The sequence below is a fragment of the Pseudoliparis swirei genome, chromosome 23 (assembly GCF_029220125.1).
Source record: "Pseudoliparis swirei isolate HS2019 ecotype Mariana Trench chromosome 23, NWPU_hadal_v1, whole genome shotgun sequence".
Taxonomy (NCBI): Eukaryota; Metazoa; Chordata; class Actinopteri; order Perciformes; family Liparidae; genus Pseudoliparis; species Pseudoliparis swirei.
This window is the reverse complement of record NC_079410.1, coordinates 12,561,373-12,582,935: the sequence shown is the minus strand read 5'-3', so window position 1 is coordinate 12,582,935 and position 21,563 is coordinate 12,561,373. Positions and strand designations below refer to the sequence as shown.

Genomic DNA, 21,563 nt, shown 5'->3' with positions numbered 1-21,563 from the left:
ACGCTCTGTTCCGTTTATAGCCTTCACAATAAACGTAATTTACGTAAAAGCAGACGGTCTGACTTTTATTTTGAAACAATACAGGACGTCGTGCAACGGTTGTCTCTGTCACACTTGACGCAGCCATTTCCAGAGGAATCCTGCTAGTGAGCGGGCGCGCGTGCGTGTCGCGTGTTTAACTTGTGTTTGAATGTCAATCGGGGCCACTCAAACATCGTCATAGCTCCTTTAGCCTGACATCCGACTGGTTTCGTCCAAAGAGGTTTAGAGTGGCCCACAAGCAGCCGGTTGTGGGACAGCATGGTGGGCTTCTGCGACCCTGGAGCGCAGTTGAAGAGTCTGCTGATCCCCTAATGTTCTCTCGCAGGGACATCATGCCTTGAGAAACAAGTAGAGAGCAGAGGTGTAAGTGTTATCTCAAAGAACCTGATCGAGAATCAGTGGGAGGGCAACTGGAGGAGAGATGCTGGGTGTCACCTGCGGAGGAAAGTAGAGCTGGCGGTCAGGTGACCAGCAGAAGCGGGAGAACTGATCAGGGGGACTAGTGGACAGGTGAGGAAAGGCAGTCACATGAAACAATAGAGTGGATGTATACCTGGATGCAGCCCTGGGTGTGAGAGGTGAACATGTAGAAGGTGATCAAAAAGCAAATTACTCCAACGCTGTGATTTGACATGTGTAATGTGTGTGTATGTTTAGGCTATATCCATAAAGTGTGCACGTGTGAGTGCAAGAGAATGTTGCTTTTCTGATATTCCCTTCAATCATGCTGATGTTCATTAGATGTGTGCTAACTATATTCATTTAAACTGACTCCAAAGATCCAGATGTTGCGGTTTGTTTGTATTCTTCGGGCATGAATAATGTTCATACAGATGCAGTCACGTTGAGCGTTGCATTTGGTACATTACATTAAAACCTCAAATCCCTCCGCCTCATCTCTCGCTTGTGTATTCCCTACCTCACTATTGAGGGATATTAAAATAAGGGAAGTTAGGTGTTGTTATTATTTTGAATGCACACTAGAGAGCAGCACTGGATTACTATTAGAAAGGCAACGAGGGAAATCTTAATGATTTTTAAATCTTTATTAAAAAAAAGACACGGTGCACAAACGCACACCCACACATAGACATGAAAAAAGAATAGACCCTAGATTTCAGCAGAAGTCCGGGCTCATGTTTCAACTCTCTCTCTTTCTCTCTCTCTCTCTCGCTCCTCTGCATTGGTCGGTTTTTGAAAATATATATTTCCTTTGATGGTTAGATAGACTTCGCCAAAGTCAGCTATGATTTACAGTAATTTCTCAAAACAACTGAAGAGGTTGTATTATAAATTTGATAACATGTTTTAAGACACAGACAAAGACCATTTGAAATAGTTTTCAACATGAATGTCAAATAGAACAGGCCATCGTATTCTCAAGTCAGTGACTGATATACTCAGTTTATTGCATGTGTACTCTGCTCATGTCTTACGGTGACTGTTTCTCAATGTTTCTTTTTTCTAAATGCTTTATTTGTTCATTTTGACTTTTATCTTGTGAACTAAACTAACAGACTATCTTTTACTGTCCAGCTATTTTAAGCCTGCCTTTGGTGTGTTTCAGACTCCAGCCTCCCTCCTCCAGTCCTGACCGTCTCCCTCCATCCCGGGCTGAGCTCCAGTCCAACAAAGCCCATCTGGCCTGTCTGTCCAGTCAGTCGGTGCCTTTTGCAGATGTGACCTGTTTGTTTCAAGATTCAAGATTCAAGATGTTTTATTTGTCACATACACACATGGTGGTGAGGTGAAGGGAAATGTGCAAAATGCAAATCAGTGCAGGCAAAGGCAACAAACAAACACACAAACAAAAACAACACAATATTTACAAAAAGTGTGTGTGTGTGTGTGTGTGTGTGTGTGTGTGTGTGTGGTGTGTGGTGGCAGGGGGTGGGGTGGGGGTCAGGTTGTTGGATCCTGGTGGCCTGGCCTGAGAAATGATCCTCCTCTCTCTGTTTCTCTTCGTCTCTGTTCGGGCAGGGCGCCTGGCGACCGCAGCCTGAAACAGTCTGTTGTGTTTGTGGGTGTGGAGGATCCTTGATCCTGCCGGCTCTGGCTCTCTCTGCACCTCCTGTACACAAGTCCCAGGGTGGGGGAGTGTCCAATAGTGCGCCAGCCGCGACCACACTCTCTGCAGAGCCTTCCCTTCCCTGAGCGAGCAGTTGCCAAACCAGGCTGTGCTGTGCTTCAGGTGTTCCCTCAGCTCCAGAGTAGAAAGACTGGGAAGGATCCTCTGGGGGAACTTTAAATTCTCTCAGCTGCTGAGTGGTAGAGGGCTGCCTTGCCTTTCTCACCAGAGCTGGAGGGAGTCCAGTGAGCAGTGGGGTCTCTATTAGCACCGCTGTTTAACAACCGGACCAGACTTTCCACATCAGCAGCTATCTGGACCTCCAGACGGCCGACTGGAACGTGGATACGGTTTACACATGTAAAGTGTCTTTGGGCGACCAGACTTCAGAGAAAAACATCAGGAAGTTCGACTGTCCCACTGACCAACTGTAGAGGAGCAGTATGACCATTTAACACCTGCTGCTTTACTCTTTGTGCTGTTTATTCATCACACGCTTTACTTTTTAGAAAATGTTTCAGCATGCTTGTAATACATGTCGTCATGGTCAAGTGGAGGTGTTATTTTTATTTTCAGTTTCTTATGGATGGGATTTATTGACAAAGGTTTTTCATTATTTTCATTATATCATTTAGCTTACACCTTTTTAAGCATAAAGAAAAACAATTTATTGCAGGATATCATGTTTGCTCTGCATGGAGGGGCACCATTCACAATAAGAGATAAACTGAGTGTTATTGACAAATCATTCATTATTAAAACTTCAGTGTCACAGACAGTTCCCTCTTATTTTACAAAGAGCTGACACTCGACCTCTGCATTTACATGCAGCTATACATAAGTAGAGGAGGCCTGCAGGTGCATCCTAGGAAGGAAGGGAGGAGGAGAGAAGGTGATGCTTCACTGATGACGGATGAAAACGTGGTTTCATTTGCCAATCTTATCTAATTTATCTAACATCCTTACGATTGCAATCCAGATTTTTTAAATAGTAATCGGGTTTAATGACAAACACGTCACCAGCATTGTTATACATTGTTATTGTCACTTTGTCATGATGGTTGGTTACCTACTTATACGTGAACTTTCAGTGTGTATTGTATTGAGTGAATTTTGCAGCTGTCCCAAATAAACAATATTTGGAAGTGTTGAACGAATGAATGTTGATACAATGTTTTCAAAACAGCCTATTTAATTGTTTTGGTTGTGGTGAAGAGGAACAAGAAAATGATGAAGGAATTGTTTTGTTCTCCAAAATCCATCATAATGTAATACGCTTTTCTTTAATATTGCTCATGCTGTCTATTTTTAAATTTGTTATTATACTTTTATTATTTTTACTATAACAGGCTAATCTGGATACAGATATACTTTCATGAAGCAATTTGACAGTATATGTATTGTAAAAGAATATAAAATGAAAAATGTTGTATTTCATTGAAAGTATGGGCAGCTGGCAGCAGGCGGTCCGACTCCGGCTCCCTCTGTGCACATCGCTCTCCTTTAATCTCCGAGCAATTTGTTCCCAATTGTTGGGCCACAATTGGAATGTGTGTGTGAATGAGGAGCAAAAAGAAAAGCACTTTGTCCTACCATGGTTGAAAAATGCCCAATGCAGTTCATTTACAAAGTATTAGATGTCGATCAGCTTGAAACTCATCTGTTTTTAATCATCATTTGGGTAAGTAACTCCAACATGAAAAATGCTCACACAAAGTTAATTAATGTGTGTGTGTATATATATATATATATACAGTATATACGTACACACACATATATATATATACATACACACATGTATATAAACACATGTGTGTGTATGTATATATATATATTAAATCAAAACACTAGACTACCATTTCAGCCATTATGATACTTAATGTCCAGCTATCAACACACAGAGAGCAGCATGCTGACAGTGGAGATATTGATTTAAGCTGCCACCTTGTGGTTAAAAGGGACTTTTTCAAGATTTTTTTGGAGATTTAAAAATCATCTTTTCGACAAAATGCATGAGCACGTGACTTATTCACACATTTTACTCCTCAATAAAACGATACAAAATAATCATTTAAAAATATATAAACATTAACTCTTGGTTTATACGTCAGCACTGTTGGGTCTAAGGTATCTGTGACCGTCTTCTCAGTGGTGGCCCCTTGATCATCCCCCTGTCAGGAGTCCTCATCTGAGCTCGCAGTGGAAACCTCAGACCAACGCTGGGGGGCCGCTGAGGCCGAGCGAACCTGCCGTCCTTGAGGTCGTCCACAAAACCCTCCACAGAGTCTAACTTGGAGGTGAGCTTCCCCAGCTCGACTTTTAGAGTGTTAAACTGCATGTAGAGGTCTCCCAAGGCCTCTGACAGAGGCCGGATCCTGAACACATGCAGGGACATTTGGGAAAAGAACAAATGAGTCAGATATTTGATTCTTTGAATGACCAGTCAGTGTAGTGTTTCATAATCTCACATCGGAAATAGGAACATTGTGTATGCGCAATATTGGCACAATGACATTGTGAACATGAAAGTCACGACGTGACATTCTGTTAAGTAGAAACAGCCACATCATCTGCAGGAAACATCAGGAATCAGACAGAAATAACAAAAGTAATGCATGCTCATTAACTAGCTGTTGGTGTCACGTTCCAGAGGCTATTCTACAAAGGAAAGGGTCAACGACTTCACTAACATCTGCCAGAAACACTGCCTGTGTTTTCCCCTTTTCTGTTGGCACAGTGTCCGTAGTGATGTCATCAAAAGCTGGCCTTGTGTGAACCTGAGCTATAATGGATGAAGTTACTGGCTCTGACAGGTCTGTGGTCATGTGCAGAGCAAAGTTACATAATTCTTAATGTTGTACGACTCCGAGGAACAATGTGCTCAATAATGTCACTGACTGGTATTATTCTCGCTCTTACTCAACATTTGGACTTGTTTTTTTTCCTTCTTGTCCTTGTCTCTGCGTCTACAATCACTGGAATTTGCATTCAGAATCCAGTGTGACCCACCTGTTGTATTCTGGGAGGACAGACACATGGTCATTGATCAGCAGTTCTTTCACTTGGGTTAGAATGGCATATTTCCAGTTGTCCAGCACCTGGGTCAAATTGGAACAAGTCTTTCCGTTGGCGTGACCTGCTGGAGACAGAGTTTTATAGAAGAAATGAAGCCAAGTATTCACTCTGAACTCCAGACAAAATATTCGCTCAAGTTCTTCCAAAATAATGAAAGCTTTTGTGAATCATTTACAGATGGTAACATGTGGAACATTGAGAGCGATGACAAATTGTCCCTGACCTTTAGGGTCCCGACGTGAGCTTCCCTGGTTCCACTTCTGAGCTACGCATGTTAGGATCATGCATAGCAGGACCACAATCCCCTTCATCATCATCTTCCTTGCCAAACAAAAACAGAGATATGAGATGGGTGCTGCTGAGAAACAAGTATACAGTAAATAAGTTATGGAAAGAAACTAAATACATTTGCTCAAGTACTTACTAATTCACAAATCTGAAATATTTATTTTACCCTTTGTCATTATTAGTCACTTTTTATATACAGAAATTCAATTCAATTAAAATAATATCTCAGGCACATTATAGCACACTCAGCATTTATAATTGGTTCCAAAGAGAATAACTATAACAATACATGCTTTTTTACATACTGTATATCTATTATTTTTTATATTTTGAGTAGTGTCCCTATACTACTACAATATATACAGGACTTTTACTTGATGGGGTATTTCTATATCAAACAATGTGAGTACTTCTTCCAGGAAAGAGATGCAAGGACAATTTGGTAAGTAAGCCCGCAGGATTAAGACACCTTCACTAATAAAACCTGGTCAAAAAAGTTAAAATTGTACTTATATTTAGCTGAACCGCAAACTATTTATCTTTTGTTTTGTCTCTATATTCTGAATGTCTTCCACTCGATTCTTCCTTAACTTAGATTTACTGTTCTTTGGGTTTTACGATACCTTTCTGTGAAGCAGTGCCACGGTTCTGTCCCGGTCACAGCAGCAGAGCACACTCTGTGGTACGATCCTTCAACAGAGACACACTGAGAAATCATGACCTGGTCAGCACTCTCTTGTAACTGCCTCTCTCATCTCCCAGAGCCATTCCCCCACCTGCTCCCACCCACTTCAGTGATGCAGTGAACACGGATGCACACACACACACACACACACACAGACACACACACACACAGCTGTGGCTACACATAACGTTTTACTCAAAGCAAAAAGCTCCTAAAACACATACACACGCAAATGTTTCCCAATCCAGTTTCGGATGTGTCTCGCAGACTTGTGCATCTTCTACATTGATCAATAACCCTGAACGGGAGGTCTTGGTAGTCCTCCCTCTACCCCCCAGATGTCTTTTAGCTGCTGTCAGTGGGGACAACTGCACTCTTTATGGGCTCTAATCCAGAGGAGGTGTTTGATGTAGCAGTCTGGCTACAGCTCGGCATTCTTAATGCCGACTGTAATACAATCTGCTCAACATCTGGGCTACAACACAGTCAGACAGACTTTAAGGGATGCTCAAAACCCAGACGCACACACACACACACGATGAAGCTGAAAATAAATGTTTGGTGTTAATCATTGTCTGAAATAGACTGAATAAGATTTAACTATTGCATGTTTTACAGTGCACCAAAAGATTCCCTCACCACTAAGCTGGGGGAACCCCTATCTCTGTTAAACCCTGTTAGTTCTGTGTCTGTCCCCCCATTGTCTGTTGATTGTTAATTCCCTTCACCTGCCCTCAGCCACTCCTATGTCTCCTTGATTGGTTAATTCCCTTCACCTGCCCTCAGCCACTCCTATGTCTCCTTGATTGGTTAATTCCATTCACCTGCCCTCAGTCACTCCTCTGTCTCCCTGATTGGTTAATTCCCTTCACCTGCCCTCAGCCACTCCTGTGTCTCCTTGATTGGTTAATTCCCTTCACCTGCCCTCAGCCACTCCTGTGTCTCCTTGATTGGTTAATTCCCTTCACCTGCCCTCAGCCACTCCTCTGCCTCCCTGTTTGCTCATGCCCTACACCTGTGGTTTCCCCCCTTGTAGATACTCCTATTCTTTCCCTTGGCCCCTGCCAGATTGTCTCTAAGAAATTAGATCGCATTGCTCTTGTATTAGCTGCTCTGCACTGGCTTCCTGTAAAATCAAGAATCACATTTTAAATTATTCTACTCAACTACAAAGCCTTGATTGATGATGCACCATCATCTTAAGGTGCTCGTAGCAGCATATTGCCCCACTAGAGAGCTGCGCTCACTAAATGTGGGGCTACTTGTGGTGCCTAGAGTCTTAAAAAGTAGGATGGGAGCCAGAGCCTTCAGTTATCAAGCTCCTCTTTTATGGAACCAGCTTCCACCTTCAGTCTGGGAGGCAGACATGACATCTATTGCTATCCCTCTGATGCTAATTTGTGATATTGGGCTATTTAAAATAAACTGAATTGAATTGAAGTTGGACCGGAGATCCTTTTTGTTTGTTACCAGCTCAGTGAAGCCACACACCCCTCCCCCCTCTGCCATTCAACAGTCTTTATAGATCCTGCAAACACAGAAATAAAATGTTTTAGTTTGTTTCATTGGATCTCTACCTAAATACCATGCAGATATGTTGGTGGTAAAGATTAGCGGGTTATCTTGATCTTTAATAACTTGTTACCTTCGCATTGAAAATGCGGAAGGTTATGTTTTTTGTTGTTATTATTGAAGGTAACTAAATACAATTATATATATTTTGCTTTTACTGTCTTTCTTATAATCATTCTTCGATAAAATAGTGTTGCTCATATATATATAAAATATCATTTTGAATTAAGGCTCAGTCATTTCCTAAAAAAATCTGCTCACTGTAGTTTTTATTTGACATTTAGAAGAAAATGTTGCCGTTTGTTGGGACTACTTTCGGTGGCATTATAATGTTTTTTTTCTTATGTAGCAAATGGGGACTACAATCTACATTTCATTGTGCAACCATGTCATACAATAATGTACATGCAGAATCTTTGTCAACAATAAATATATATATTATTGTTGTTGTTTATTTTATTATTTGATACAGCTATGGCCTGAGAGGCCCATGCCATATTCTTTTTAGCTATCCACTTTATATTCCAATTCCACCTTGACATCTCAGTGGTTTATGTAAGTAAACTTCAAACCAGAAGTTACTTGTTCTGGTCAGACACTGTGTGTGTGTGTGTGTGTGTGTGTGTGTGTGTGTGTGTGTGTGTGTGTGTGTGTGTGTGTGTGTGTGTGTGTGTGTGTGTGTGTGTGTGTGTGTGTGTGTGTGTGTGTGTGTGTGTGTGTGTGTGTGTGTGTGTGCGTGTGTGAGATAGACTCTCCCACATGCTTTGATAATGTCTAATCCCCTCACTGTGACTCTCACATGATGATGAAATCCCGCTGCTCACAGCAGCCAGAGGCTCAACACTGTAAGGTCCCCCCCCCCCCCCCCCCTCAGCTCACATGCTCCCCTGTTCACACTAGTCAATGCTGCCCCTGTGCTCCACTTGAGCTTGAGTCATTCCGACCAGCTAAAGAGCACAGGGAGAATCGCCCCCCGACATGAGGAGATATTTCACGATAAAGGGGATTCTTTCGCCGTGGTCGAGAAGGGACGCCGCGCAGAATGAGTCCAGTCCGCTCATACCGAAGGTAAGGGGTCACTGTTGTCCTTCTGCTTTGTTCCGTTAAGTTTATTTCAGAACATTGACTACCTCTCTGTGTATGTAAGTGCTTGGGGTGACATTATTTCTCCAAACCGTGGTATTAAGTTGCATTCCTGTGTGTCCAAAGGTAAGCTCCACTAAAGAGGGCGTCGAGGAGCTTGTTGATGTCACCACTGAAAGTCACGAAGCAGGGCCAAACAAGGGCCAGGACAACAGCCCTGTATCCGCTGGCATCCAACCCCACTACATATATTCGTTTATGGACTATATCCTAAAATACCTCCTGATCATTTCCAATCTGGTGTTCACAGTTCTGGGCCTGATGGTTCTTATTTTGGGGATGTGGGGCCTCATCAGCAAACGGTCGTTTGCTCAGGAGAAGATCGGCAGCATCGGCACCGACCCAATGCTGGTGTTTTTGACTCTGGGCTTCGTGCTGACCATGCTCTGCCTGTCAGGCTGTGTGGGCGCCTTAAGAGAGAACAGCACTTTGCTGAAGCTGTTCTCCGCTGCGGTGCTGGCCCTCATCATAGCCCAGGTGCTGACCGCCATTGTGGCCTACAGTCTTCAAGTTCAGGTTGGAGGCTACCTGCGGTCAGGGATGTTAGCTGCCATGGTGCGCTACCAGGACGATCTCGATCTGAGGTTCATAACGGACGAGATTCAGTCCAATCTGCAGTGCTGCGGGGCAGATAACTACCGGGACTGGGAGCTCAACATGTGAGTAGCAAGGTGACTATACTTGGATGTATTTATTTTGAATAGTTCATCACAAATGCCGTAACATTTGTTCCTTTCCTCAGATATTACAACTGCTCGGCTCCAGGAGTGCTGGCCTGCGGCGTCCCCGCGACATGCTGTGTGGATCCTCTGGAGAACGGAACCGTGTGGAACTCTCAGTGTGGTTTGGGAGCCCAGCTGCTGGACGAGTTTAGTGCTCAGAGTGTGATCTTCCTGGGCGGCTGTCTGGGGGGAATGTCTCGCTGGATCGAGCAGCATGAGGGCCTGATCGGGACAGTTGGAATAGTCCTACTGGGGGTCCAGATTGTGACTCTGTTTATCACCACACGACTGTTAGAGAGCATCCAGTGGCATAAAGTGTACGTATAACATGGGATGGTGAATATATCCATCCATCCATCATCTTCTGCTTATCCAGACCCGGGTCAAAGGGGCAGCAGGCTAAGGAGGGTATTCCAGACAACCCCGTATGAAGTATTGTGTTCCGATATTTAATGAGTGCAAACTGCTTTTGGATCTCCACCTTGTTGGTCATTTGTAGTAAACATTCTGTATCCCCAAAATCAATTATTTTTATGGATGCAAACTTCAGCACAAAGTGTGAAAATGTACAAAGTGCATTATTTAGCTGGTGAAAATGTATGTGTTCATTAAGAAAGAAATGTGATGAAAATAATTGAAGGTATTTCAGGTCTCAAACTAAATATAGCATGTTCATGTGTGATCTTTACATCTTTAAAGCAAAGATGTCAAACTATTCCTTCAAATCCTTTACTGTTCTAATTATATTGTGGTTCACACATGCTACTTTTTCTTAAAGTTACAAATAAGCCATCATCGTGGGGATTATGTAATATTTCAAACAGAGTGACAAGACAGAATAGCACGTTCAATTTGGCAAAGAGGAAAAGAATGAAAAATGAGGACCTGTTTTTAAAAACAGAAGCTTTATTCTGAGTTTGAATAAACATGGTTGTGCAGAAACACCTTCTTCGAAGTGAGTGACCTCGCTTCTTGTTACAGCTCCCGCTGCAACCTCAGGCAGTGACTCGAGGACACACTCGGCATCAGACATACAAATGGCAGTTTGAGAATCTTATGTAAAAAGATTGAAGGAACAGTATAAAACAACTTAGGCAAAGAACAGCATCCACAATATGCAGATGTTTTGTTACACATCACTTCTGTAGTTGGTGATTTACCCTATACAAATATTGGTGTTTCAAAAATGGGTTGGTAATGGTTATTCCAGTTACTGAATTTGCCACTTCAGTTCCCTTTGGAAGATATTCAAAGCCAAGAAAGTCAGATGACACTGAGCCGGTTCATGTAGCTCTAGATATGCTTCCCATGGGCAGATTACGGTGATGGCTGAAAAAACAAATCGAGAGTGAGCTAAAGGAACAGTGGGAATGTTGTTTGTGTGAACTTTTCCGTAATGAGGTGGCTTCCAGGAAATGTGATGCTCCCGCTTACCACTCGAGACAACTGAATCATCCTGTTGTGATTGCAAACACATCTTCAGAACTTCCTATTTGAATAAATATAGACTTGTGTACAGACAATAAAGGCTCCCACATGATGTACCCTCCACACTTCACTCAAACTACAAAGCCGCTTCATAATCAGATCACTGTGAGGATATGCTAAATGTGCTTGTGGTCCCAACCTGACAATAGCTCATTAATTTCTCACATTGTCTGCCATTACATGTCATTTTGCAGACGCTTCTATCCAAAGCGACTTACAATAAGTGCATTCAACCTAGAGTACAAACTAAGTCCTTAAAATTATTTTTAAAAGGAAACTTTACAATACTACAAGGACATTAAATGATCTATGTGATATTCTAGATATTTCTGGGAAGGATTCACTGTTGATTTAGAGAAAAAATACAGTTTTTAAAATGTATCGACAAAGTACTGAATGCAATATGAAGTAAATGTTTATAAATAATACAACACAACTACTATCACATATGGCCAAAGAACCACATGTGTCTCCTTCAGCAGCTCAACATCTCTGTTGATAGTGTCTGAGAGATGCAGAGCTGTTGTTGTTTGATGAGTTATTTTAAGGACGCCCTCTTGTACACTTCAGACTCTGAGAAAATTATGGATGCCAACCAATAAACTACCGAGTCCTCCTCACTTGTGCAGACACACAAATTCGTTTGTGTTGTGTAAAGAACAATATTCATTAAGGGACTGACTGATAGGAAGTTTCGGGGATGTCCTGCTGTTGAGGCTGACCTGGACCGACTCATGACAGTGGGAGACAAGTGCAGATGTTCTTAGAATAATGTAGAATAATAATGGGGATATGTGTCCATCAGGAGCAATTTGCAAATATACTGCAATATTATGCACCTGAGAACATAGAGCACGAGCGGCGAAAGCATTCTCCTTTCATCAGCAGTCTTTAAGATTGAATTGCATTGTGTCTCACTGTGGGGGAGGGGAGGGGGACACCTCACACCTCCCTAAATAACCACACCTGCTTCATTTTCTGTAGCTTCTCTCTGTCATCTATTCCATTCACATGGGTCATCTGCAGGGACACACACTCTCCCTTCCTGTGGATTTGATTTTGTTTACCAATATTCTTTATGGCTACTAAAGGTGAGTTTTTGATGAGATCATCAAGTACTTCAGAATCACCAATGGCATACTGGATACCACTAGTCACATGAACTGCAACTAACTAGTGCAAACAGCTCAGCATGTTCAATGTGGGTTGATCTGAAAAATATTTTAATTTATGTTTAATGATCAAAATAATATTACAATATCTCAATTCCTGAAACAAGGTGATTTAATTTACTCATGTACTGTAGTGAAGTCAAATGTGGATGCCTTATACTTTACCTTAGTATTTCCCTTGAATGATGCTTCTGCTTCACAACACCTGGGTCTCTGTATCATTTCGTTAACAAACAGGAGTAACAATGCTATCTAGTGGTGGAGGATAGAAATAACAGCAATTATTCTAGAATAATTGTTGGTATTTTTGATAGAAATTAAATAAAGGGATATTCTAGATACTATCTTTGCTCGTAAATTAAAAATAGACTTTCATTGTCTACAAAAAAATCCATAAATCACAAATCTGACAAAGGTTGGACTACTGGAGAAACTATGAATTACTCCATATTTCCCCTCCAAACTTTAAATTAGACAGCAATCATCTGTACACCAGAATATTTCCGGGTTTAGTCAAGATATTTTTATTTCCATTTAATCTCCACGAGACTATATACTAGTCCAATCGGGATGATAGTTCCAGCAAAGATCATCTATTGAGTAAATTAAAAGAAAACGCCGCCCGAGGAACAGAGTAAACGACTCGGAAAAAGATACAGAGTGAGACCTCTGTACTTCCTCTCTCGCTCACTGTCGCTGGTTGAGGTTTACAGGTTAAAGGTTATCCACGCGGCGTCACATGCGTTACTGGATTTTCGTATATCATTTGTAATCCATTGAAATAAAGGGCAGTGGTATGGGGAAGAATAAGAAAAACCAAACCAACGAGTCCGGAAAACAAGCGGGCAAGTTCGGCCGACATTCAAGGTAACGTCAGGCAGCGCGTTTACACGTTACACATGGAGCTAGCTCAACCAGCTAATGCTAACGCTGTTTTTAGCTGCAGCTTCATATTTGAGATGAGATTCAACCTGTCAACGTAATCCTGGGAGTGAACGCTCAGTGAGGACACGGCGTCACTTGCATTACGTATGCCATTCAATGGCTCACGTTGTCCTGACAGTTGAATACTATCTGAACTCTATTGTATGTATACTCCGGACTGAAACGTGTTGTATTTGTATTTTATTCTTTATTGTTTTGATTATTTATTTACCAACACACCAAAGCACTTTTCTTGTATGTGATTCGGATTGTGTCTTCACAGTGATAAGAAGCTCCAACAGAGAGATGGTAAAGCCAAACCAGATCACCTCGAGCACATCCCATTTAAGCTGCGAGAGATAATGAAAAACAAAGAGAAAATGAAAAATGGATCCTTCAAGGCCAAAAAGCGAAAAGAAGGTGAGCAGAGAAGCTGCACGGAGAAGTGCAACATGACTTTTTTTAAATGATTAGTTATGCCATGTTTATAATCAGTGAGGATCTTGTTTCTGTCTCTTTAGTCATCACCCCCAAAGGGAAACCAGATGATCTCAAGAGTGGAGACATACCTGTCCCACATTTTAAGAGGGGAAAGGCAGAAAGTGTAAAGGCATATATGCAGCGCATGGAGAATGAGACTCAGCACGTCCTCTTCCTCACCAAGAACCAAATCGACAGAAGGCCTGAGCTGGAAGCAGACGGACAAGACGGTCCCAAAAACAAGGGCAAGTCTGAGAGAAAGAAGGAGTGAGTATACTTGGAATCAGTTAAGTGTGCTATGTGTGTCAAGATGGGACGTGAAAGGTTGGCCAACCTCGGTGATATGCGGTCCTCTTGCTAAGGCTTTTAATTGTATGTGTAGGTAACATGTTACAAGTGCAATGAAAATGTTCATCTGTTGTAGTTTTATGTACGAAAACAGTTCATCAGCTTTAGTTACAGTTACACTAACAAGTTTAATTTCAGCAACAAAGTTGCATTTCTATTCTTGTTACTGTATAAGTGAATTAAAGACAATACTACATACATTTTTATTGAACTTACATTTTTAATAAGTACATTACACACAATAATGGTACAAAACCCAACATTCACTTATGTTACAATTATAACAGTAAAGAACCATATAAATGGATCACAGTAAAACACAAACATGTCCATTATATTATGATTTCTGGCTGATCATTTAATGTTGATATTTGCTCTCTTTGCTACAGGTATGATGCAAGCAGATTACAGAAGCTACATCGGAAAAAGTTGGACAGACAAGTGGCCCAGATCGAGAAAGAGAGGTTTATAGGTAAGGGACATTTCCTCTAGAAGGGTTGTGAGGGAGCGGCTCTGTCCTCTATAATTCAGTACAAGCATGCACCGGCCCGATTTGAGGTGCTTTTAAGATCATTGAGAGGAAGGCTCCATCTCTGGGGTTTCACTGTGTTTCTCGCCGAGTGTTTCACACAAATCTAATGGGACATCTGGCTTTGAAATTTTCAAGTTTATCAGAAAATATATGATCCCAAAGTCTTCCCGCAGAAGGATTTATTGTTTAAGAGATAGTTCAGGTCTTTTGAAGTGGGGAATTATGAGATGCGTATCCATACTTACAGTAGACGCCAGGAGGCACGCGGGCAGCAACAAAATGTATTCAAGCCACCTGAGCTAAATCTATAATATTTTCAGATAGTTCAGCCCTTTGTTTTAGGTTTCTTAAATATGTGTCTGAAATCAAGAAATCAACTAGCTCATTATTTCTAGGGAAAGTGCAGTATTTTTTTCAATATAAATGATGGATCATATAACTTCATGTATTCGGGGGTTGTTGATAGTGAGCCACCTACAAACAATTATCACCCAAATCTGAAGTTGCGCTCGGCTCTTCTGAGCTTATTGTGTTCCCGCCCACAATCCTGCTCTAACCAATCTTCCACCCCGCTGTCTGCTACCGACACACTGCACAGCGCCAAAGGGCAGAGGTCAAATTAGCAGCTCGCTGGAGCATTTAGTTAATGTGCCAGATATTTACCAAATAACGTTGTGTCGACCAGGGTAGAGCTACGAGGAGAGTGAATTATTGGTCTTCGATTCCTCAGGTGAACTATAAATGAAAGCTAATGTTGCTTTGTGTCTGTTAGATTTGTAGATGGACTTTAACAAAATTAAACGTCTTTGCAAGTGTTGCGATTACATCTTTTGACTTCTAAAATATCCAAAGCATCCACTGATGCTGCTTTAATCACATTAAACGTATTGTCCTTACTGTGTAAGAGAAATGGATACTATTGTCAAACCAGAATGAGATCTAACATTTGTTTGTATGCTGATATATTTGTTTTGTAGATACCGTTCCCTTTGGTGAAGTTGCTATGGCCCCACCGTTTTTGAGTGCCAAACCCAAGAAAGCGCCGATCAAATCTCAGGTAACTTGCTCACATGTCAAACGTCGTGACGGTGATATTGATGCTTGAATACGAGGTCACCGGTGTTGTTTTTCTCCTCTCCGAACATCATCCAGAAGGTGTCAAAGGAGCTGCTTCTCAACTCTCTGCTGGGCCACACGGTGGTCTCCACAACCACGCCCTCCATGGCCAGGCAGAGGATCATGGAGGAGGAGAGGAAGCGAGTCGTGGAGGCTTACCGGCTACTGAAGAAAGAGAAACAGAAGCAGCACGAGGCCAGGGCGTCCAATCTAGAAAAACTCAGGAACCCCAAGTGATGTCTCGGAAACGGACACAGATCGTGAGATAGCCATCAACAGACTGTTTGTGTTGTGTAACTTTGGAGCTGACCATAATGTAGCCGTCGGGGAAATAAGCAAACATTTGCATCCTCTGCCCACAGTACGAGGTAAGCCGTGATCAACATTCACCTGCAACTTTAGCTCCAAATGGAACATGACGTTCACCTTGTTGACACCTGTTTATATGTCTTATAAGAAGTCAAACCCATCACCCCCAAATAAATACACCCAGACTGGTGACTTTGTTGAATTCTCACCCCTGTAATGGTGTCCGATGTTCACTCGCAAGTGTTCAGTTGTATTCACACTGTTTTTTGTATTTACATCTTTAGGCAGCCACTATGACATCATTAGTTATGTGGCAGGTAGACAATAAATGAATAAAGGCCATGTTGATGCAAAGATAAACATTCAATTGTTTGCTGTGGTCCCACTAGATGGCAGTCCGCCTTCCAAAGCTGGTTTTGCGTTTGTTGGAGAGCTTTACAGAATATAACGACTTTAAAGTGAACATGTATTTTGGATGGAAAATCCAGCCTATTTATAAATGTGAATTTATACCTTTTTAGAATTATAATACTTTCAAACCATGTCTCCCTTTGTACCCGAGATCAATAAATCACATCAGCCTTCTTATATTAGGAGCTCCCATTGGCGCCTGGCACAGCTTTTTACAATTGTAATCTGCGAAAAGGTTTTCCCTCATGAACAAGGCCTTTGTCTGAATTATTCTCTGGGAAAATCAGATGTGTTTGTTGAACAACTTCATCTTTGAAAGCAGCCTCAATCTCAATATTAAATTTGTTTGCACTATTGAGGTACTGAATAAGGACACCAGATGGTTCCCCCTATTTCTACTGGAGCCCGGTTGTCTGATCTCAGTGGGTTCAGTCATTTCTGTTTGAGCAGCGTTTTTAGTTTGGTCTGTTTGTCCACTGAGGGTTGTCACAGTGACCAGGCAATGCATTAAGTGGGGACAGCTGCCTGTGATTGGCAGCGCTGACTCCCTTCAGCGGAGCTCAAACACTGTTGGTCATCCCCCCCCCCCCCCGCCGCCCATGTGCACGAGACAGCTATCTGTATTATCAAGGGATTTACAGTTGCTTCCTGTCAGCGAAAGATGCTGGTGTATTGTCTTTTTTTCAGCTCATGTCACTGATCAGGAATTAACATTCAATAAACCTTTTCTTTTTTTAAAGTCTGTGTGTGATTTTATTTACTCTCCTCTGCAGAGTGACACCTTACCTGTAACCCCTGAGTGAGAATCCAGTGTAAAATCCAGTAACCTGTCATGTAAAATGGAAAAATTTGATCTCGAGTTATGTGAGTGACGTTACAGGTAAGACGCCGTTGGAAACGCTCAGAAAACATTCCACTGAATGCTGTTGTCTTTACATTTGTCCTGCTGTGTGTTTACCACGAGGTGGTTTGGCAAGACCGCTGCTTTTCTAAGGGCTTTTTTTAGTGTAGCTCTTTTGCATACGTTGTTTTGGCTACAAGCGTGCAGGATCAAAAGGTGCACGCACAAGGCATTGCAGAGTTACAATCTCAAACATTTGTCTTCTGTTCTTTATTGCTAATTGGCCAGATTTTTTTCAGTTGGTGAGCCATGTCCTTTCGGAGCAGTACTGGTGTCGGCTGACGGGAGAGGATGGTGGCAGTAATTGGGGGAGAGCTTACTCAGCCAGCTGCTAGGCAGCCACAGCTCACTCGGAAGCTTGTGAAGTATATGTGTGTGTGTGTGTGTGTGTGTGTGTGTGTGTGTGTGTGTGTGTGTGTGTGTGTGTGTGTGTGTGTGTGTGTGTGTGTGTGTGTGTGTGTGTGTGTGTGTGTGTGTGTGTGTGTGTGTGTGTGTGTGTGTGTGTGTGTGTGTGTGTGTGTGTGTGTGTGTGTGTGTGTGTGTGTGTGTCAAATGATATGTTAATAATTGTTCTTCTCCCCATCGAGAAAAGGAAGAACTCGTCGTCAGCCAAAGCAGTTGTCCATGCTAATGTGTCCCTTCACAATAATGTTGTGATGGTGCTGACGCAGCTTCACAGAGGTGCGTGCAGAGAGACTTCTGAGATTGACCATCATTGTATTACGGTCAGATTTTAGTATTTGGCTGGTGTATCATTCCCACAATATCGCTCGGGGCCACTAGAATAGCCGTATGCCTTGTCCAGCTGTGTATGTGCAGACGCGGTAGTATGATTACTAAACTGCACGGGGCCCCAGGCGGAGCTGATAAAGCTTATCAAGCCAGAATATGTAAATAACTGATATGAGTAGTTATTGAATAGACATTTCCTCTTCCAATGTTCAACAGCTGCCCGCTTGAGAATTGTCACTTGTTACAATCTAAAGATCCAACAGACAAAAGGTATTTAAGTAACCGCTTATAGGTTTAGTAAATTAAGAATGTGCACTTTTAAATACATTTATTTGATCAATTCAATGCACTAAAAGAAATGTATTTTATAGGTAGTCTCTTTATTTTGACATTATGATGTGATTTAAAGTAGTTTACAACAGATAAGAAAATTACAGTCGGTCAAATTGTGACAAGAAAAAGCATTATATTGGTGAACAACAACTTTAAGCGTTTGTGAATAAAAACTAACGTGTTCAAACTCAGTGCACCTAGTCCGTGTCTCGTTTCTCCACCATCAACCTGCTGTCAGTCAGTTATCACATGAACATGTGTAAATTTTTCCCATTTTTAGGAACGTAAAAAGCAGTGACGGAACAATTGTTGCTCCCTAAACTGTGAAGTGTTTACTTTCCCATCGACAAATCAGAAAACACCACTCTTTCTCTTGATTGTGTTTTTGAGTGAGGCTATAGGACAACAACGCTGGTTTGAGTTGGCAGTCAGAAGGTTTAGGGCACTTGTTAAAGTGAGAATGGACGTTCAATGGAAGAGCTCATTGAGGCCACAACAGCCTCCATGCCATCCTTCTCCGATATTGTTCGTGTCTTTTCTAATCTTTTCTAAATGACACTCAGCCCACACAAAACAGACGAGCAGGGAACGGACATCAGAGGAAATGAAGTACAAGATGAAAGGTCAGCCAGAGGAGATAGTTCACCACACTGGTTAGTAAGTAAAGCTTCTTGCTCAGGACGGAAAAAGGAGGCTACGTTACATTTGATACAAGAAATGCCGAGGGGAGAACAAACCCCCGGTGGAGATATATCGGAGCCTTGTGACGGTCCTTAAGGCGCCGAGGACTCTGCTGACCGAGGCGTGGAGGGGCCTCGGCCTCGAGGCAGCATGGCGTCCTGGTCCATCTGTAGAAACGCACAGAGGAGGGATTATTTCGGCAGGTGTGACAGAAGGGTATGTTCCGTGGTGTTAAACATGTTGAACTCGGTCACCTTCGTCAGACCCTTGGCGATCAGGGCTATTTCAGTGGGCTGGTACACACAACTTCGTAGCTGACCATTATAGGCACCGTATGGGGACACTGGTTTTGTGGGTACTGGTAGAAGAAAAGGAAAAAATGTGTTTATTGTGATGGTTTCCCATTACTTTGTATCTAAACTTAACACAAGATCAACATTGAAAGAGGTATGTACAACCTAAACACACTTTTCAGACATCTTTCATTTACTCAAAATGACTCGTTAAGGGTTTTAATATTTTCTATGTCTACAGGTTGGATTTTGTCAAACTCTAAAAGCACCCGTCACTATATTCTGTATGACTGTTTGCACTTTGACAAAAGGTGAATGCCCCAAGCATATGTGCATCCATTCATCATTTAATTGGAGCGCTGACTCATTTAGATGTACGATCCCGAGGACTCAGCACCGAGCTCGACATAACGTCGTTGGGTTGATTGTAAGGTGGATGTTAAACCACTCTGTGTCATGCTGTACCCGCTGGAGGCTCGTCCATAGTGAAGGCTTTATTCTCCATGTCCACGTTCTGGTGGGGTGGCGTCGGCTCTGCCACCTTACAGATGCTGTCATAAACCAGGCTCCTGGGGGGATAAACATGATCTCCATCGACTGGCTGCTCCTGGTCTGGGTCCTCTTGGGTCAGTAAGCAGATTTCTGGGATGGCGTAGAGGAAGAGGAACACCCAGGCATTTGACACCACGGCTATGGCCAGAGTCGGGTCGTCCCAGCTGGGATTCCCGACCACTTTGTTCCCATGGATGTACATGACGATCCAAGCGACCCAGATAGCCACGGTGAAGAGCCCCGAGACCAGGATGAAGGCTCCATCTCGCCGCCACTGCTTGTGCTTATGCGTCAGTGAGGGCACGGCCATCCCCACCACGGCGAGCAGCAGAACCATCACATAGATCAGTGCCATCACAAAGTCCCCGTTAGCAATGCGGCAGGACGGGTCGGAGGTGACGACACCTGTGGGTGGGCTCCTGGTGATGATGAGCCACTCAGTGTTGATGATCACCTCGACCATCCACAGACCCAGGGCTCCCAGGCATAACATCCAGCTCCTGGGCCCCCGGCCCCTCCGCTGCAGCAGGGCGAGCCACAACCCGTGCATCAGCAGGCAGGCAAGACAGCCCGAGAACAGTACTCCAAAGAGGAACCTCCGTGCAGCACAGCTGGTTGAGTACCGACCCACAATGAAGGCGAAGGTGAGTCCAAAGAGTCCCAGCGTGAAGACCAGGAGGCCGGCCTGCAGGGCCACCATACCCTTTCTCCTCTTGTCTGTGACAAACGGTAAGCTGGCCATGAGGGCGACCAACAGAACAAAGGAAGTCACCACGCCAGCAGCAGCAGCGGCCTCCACCACGACCCCCCACAGTGTGGTCAGGTCACACAGGTTGTAATACACGGAGCTGACACTGGAACCACATCCCTTCGGAGCACTGGTTGGTTCCATGGTTTCACTGTCGATTTTGAAAAAGTGAAGCCACAATAAAATGCAGATTATTAAATGTGCCTGGAAAGACAAACACGACTGGTTTCCGTGTTATGACTGTGTCACAGTAAGCCAACTGTTCCATCCACATAATGTACTATCGTTATAAGCTAAAATTGCCATTAGAAATCAATTAAATTCAGTGTAGAGAATCCAAAACTTACAGCATATGGACTCCACTGTCTTTAATTACTACGTGGAACAGCTCTGTCTGGCCTTACAACACATACATTTACAGAGGCATCATTATAATATGATTTCAACACATAATACTATAACCCACACAGTTTAATTCAAAGGAAAAATGTTATTCACGATACCTCCAATAAACATTCCCCTGTCAATGTAATACTATTTCCTTCATTTAGCATCCACAAATATACACTTACAGATTAAAAAAAATTAAAACAAAAATTATTATGTTTCACGAAGCTAAAACAGGACCTTTAAAAAAAATATTATTATTATTTAATCATACAAAAGTGTACATATCGGCGAATATTGATCTTGTAATGATGTTAGAAATACACATTGAGTCCCAGGCTAGACGCATTATGGTGAAGTTATAACCTTAGGGCAGCTATTAGCTGTTCTTCTTACCTGGGCTGATGACGGAGAGCTCCGCTCCAACAGGTGATTCAGGTAGATTTTACTCCGGTACGGATAACCCAAACTTTGTCTAGAATATTTCCCGGGTATTAATAACCGGCTCAGGACCGATGGTTGGACCGAGTGCTGAGCGTTTCAAATGTTCACTTAATTGGC

The 21,563-nt window shown here is 42.6% G+C and overlaps 4 protein-coding genes and 1 gene segment (V, D, J or C); 3 read left to right on the top strand and 2 right to left on the bottom strand.

The window, feature by feature from the left end:
- Positions 1–300: 300 nt before the first annotated feature.
- Positions 301–4,177, top strand: LOC130188565 (immunoglobulin lambda constant 6-like). The segment is given in 3 exon segments: positions 301–337; positions 1,589–1,732; positions 2,340–4,177. Coding segments are annotated over 3 exon segments (386 nt in total).
- On the bottom strand, positions 3,755–6,462 carry si:dkey-282h22.5 (uncharacterized protein LOC107988040 homolog). Of its 5 annotated transcripts, none has more exons than XM_056407710.1 (5): positions 6,383–6,462; positions 6,097–6,163; positions 5,409–5,502; positions 5,120–5,249; positions 3,755–4,485 (listed from the first exon to the last, which is right to left on the bottom strand). In XM_056407710.1, the coding sequence occupies exons 1-5, from the start codon at positions 6,433–6,435 to the stop codon at positions 4,233–4,235; spliced, it is 597 nt and encodes a 198-aa protein (XP_056263685.1). In that variant the 5' UTR covers positions 6,436–6,462; the 3' UTR covers positions 3,755–4,232. The 5 variants fall into 5 exon arrangements, with proteins under 5 accessions (XP_056263685.1, XP_056263686.1, XP_056263687.1 ...); XM_056407711.1 differs by having other exon boundaries at positions 5,120–5,246; XM_056407712.1 differs by lacking the exon at positions 6,383–6,462 and having other exon boundaries at positions 5,409–5,506; positions 6,097–6,206.
- A 2,210-nt stretch (positions 6,463–8,672) lies between these two features.
- Positions 8,673–11,137, top strand: LOC130189064 (tetraspanin-10). Its single transcript, XM_056407708.1, has 3 exons — positions 8,673–8,798; positions 8,940–9,532; positions 9,616–11,137. Exons 1-3 carry the CDS (start codon positions 8,709–8,711, stop codon positions 9,920–9,922), a joined length of 990 nt encoding a protein of 329 aa, XP_056263683.1. The 5' UTR covers positions 8,673–8,708; the 3' UTR covers positions 9,923–11,137.
- A 1,818-nt stretch (positions 11,138–12,955) lies between these two features.
- ccdc137 (coiled-coil domain containing 137) lies at positions 12,956–16,172 on the top strand. Its single transcript, XM_056407709.1, has 6 exons — positions 12,956–13,122; positions 13,463–13,599; positions 13,701–13,926; positions 14,397–14,479; positions 15,517–15,596; positions 15,692–16,172. The coding sequence occupies exons 1-6, from the start codon at positions 13,052–13,054 to the stop codon at positions 15,890–15,892; spliced, it is 798 nt and encodes a 265-aa protein (XP_056263684.1). The 5' UTR covers positions 12,956–13,051; the 3' UTR covers positions 15,893–16,172.
- Positions 16,173–18,321: 2,149 nt separating this feature from the next.
- LOC130188991 (G-protein coupled receptor family C group 5 member C-like) lies at positions 18,322–21,533 on the bottom strand. The gene is made up of 4 exons (XM_056407590.1): positions 21,399–21,533; positions 19,781–20,766; positions 19,277–19,380; positions 18,322–19,189 (listed from the first exon to the last, which is right to left on the bottom strand). The coding sequence occupies exons 2-4, from the start codon at positions 20,757–20,759 to the stop codon at positions 19,115–19,117; spliced, it is 1,158 nt and encodes a 385-aa protein (XP_056263565.1). The 5' UTR covers positions 20,760–20,766; positions 21,399–21,533; the 3' UTR covers positions 18,322–19,114.
- Between the last annotated feature and the right edge of the window lie 30 nt (positions 21,534–21,563).

Excerpts from the sequence above, each read along its gene's own strand:
- si:dkey-282h22.5 (XM_056407710.1), bottom strand. The coding sequence starts at position 6,435 with ATGCACAAGTCTGCGAGACACATCCGAAACTGGATTGGGAAACATTTG. Across the intron at positions 5,250-5,408 it reads CTCACGTCGGGACCCTAAAG|CAGGTCACGCCAACGGAAAG; the intron begins GTCAGGGACAAT and ends CTCTGTCTCCAG. Across the intron at positions 4,486-5,119 it reads GTCCTCCCAGAATACAACAG|GATCCGGCCTCTGTCAGAGG; the intron begins GTGGGTCACACT and ends GCATGTGTTCAG.
- LOC130189064 (XM_056407708.1), top strand. The coding sequence starts at position 8,709 with ATGAGGAGATATTTCACGATAAAGGGGATTCTTTCGCCGTGGTCGAGA. Across the intron at positions 8,799-8,939 it reads CCAGTCCGCTCATACCGAAG|GTAAGCTCCACTAAAGAGGG; the intron begins GTAAGGGGTCAC and ends GTGTGTCCAAAG. Across the intron at positions 9,533-9,615 it reads CGGGACTGGGAGCTCAACAT|ATATTACAACTGCTCGGCTC; the intron begins GTGAGTAGCAAG and ends TCCTTTCCTCAG.
- ccdc137 (XM_056407709.1), top strand. The coding sequence starts at position 13,052 with ATGGGGAAGAATAAGAAAAACCAAACCAACGAGTCCGGAAAACAAGCG. Across the intron at positions 13,927-14,396 it reads AAGTCTGAGAGAAAGAAGGA|GTATGATGCAAGCAGATTAC; the intron begins GTGAGTATACTT and ends TCTTTGCTACAG. Across the intron at positions 15,597-15,691 it reads AAGCGCCGATCAAATCTCAG|AAGGTGTCAAAGGAGCTGCT; the intron begins GTAACTTGCTCA and ends AACATCATCCAG.
- LOC130188991 (XM_056407590.1), bottom strand. The coding sequence starts at position 20,759 with ATGGAACCAACCAGTGCTCCGAAGGGATGTGGTTCCAGTGTCAGCTCC. Across the intron at positions 19,381-19,780 it reads TATGGACGAGCCTCCAGCGG|TACCCACAAAACCAGTGTCC; the intron begins GTACAGCATGAC and ends TTCTTCTACCAG. Across the intron at positions 19,190-19,276 it reads TCGCCAAGGGTCTGACGAAG|ATGGACCAGGACGCCATGCT; the intron begins GTGACCGAGTTC and ends GCGTTTCTACAG.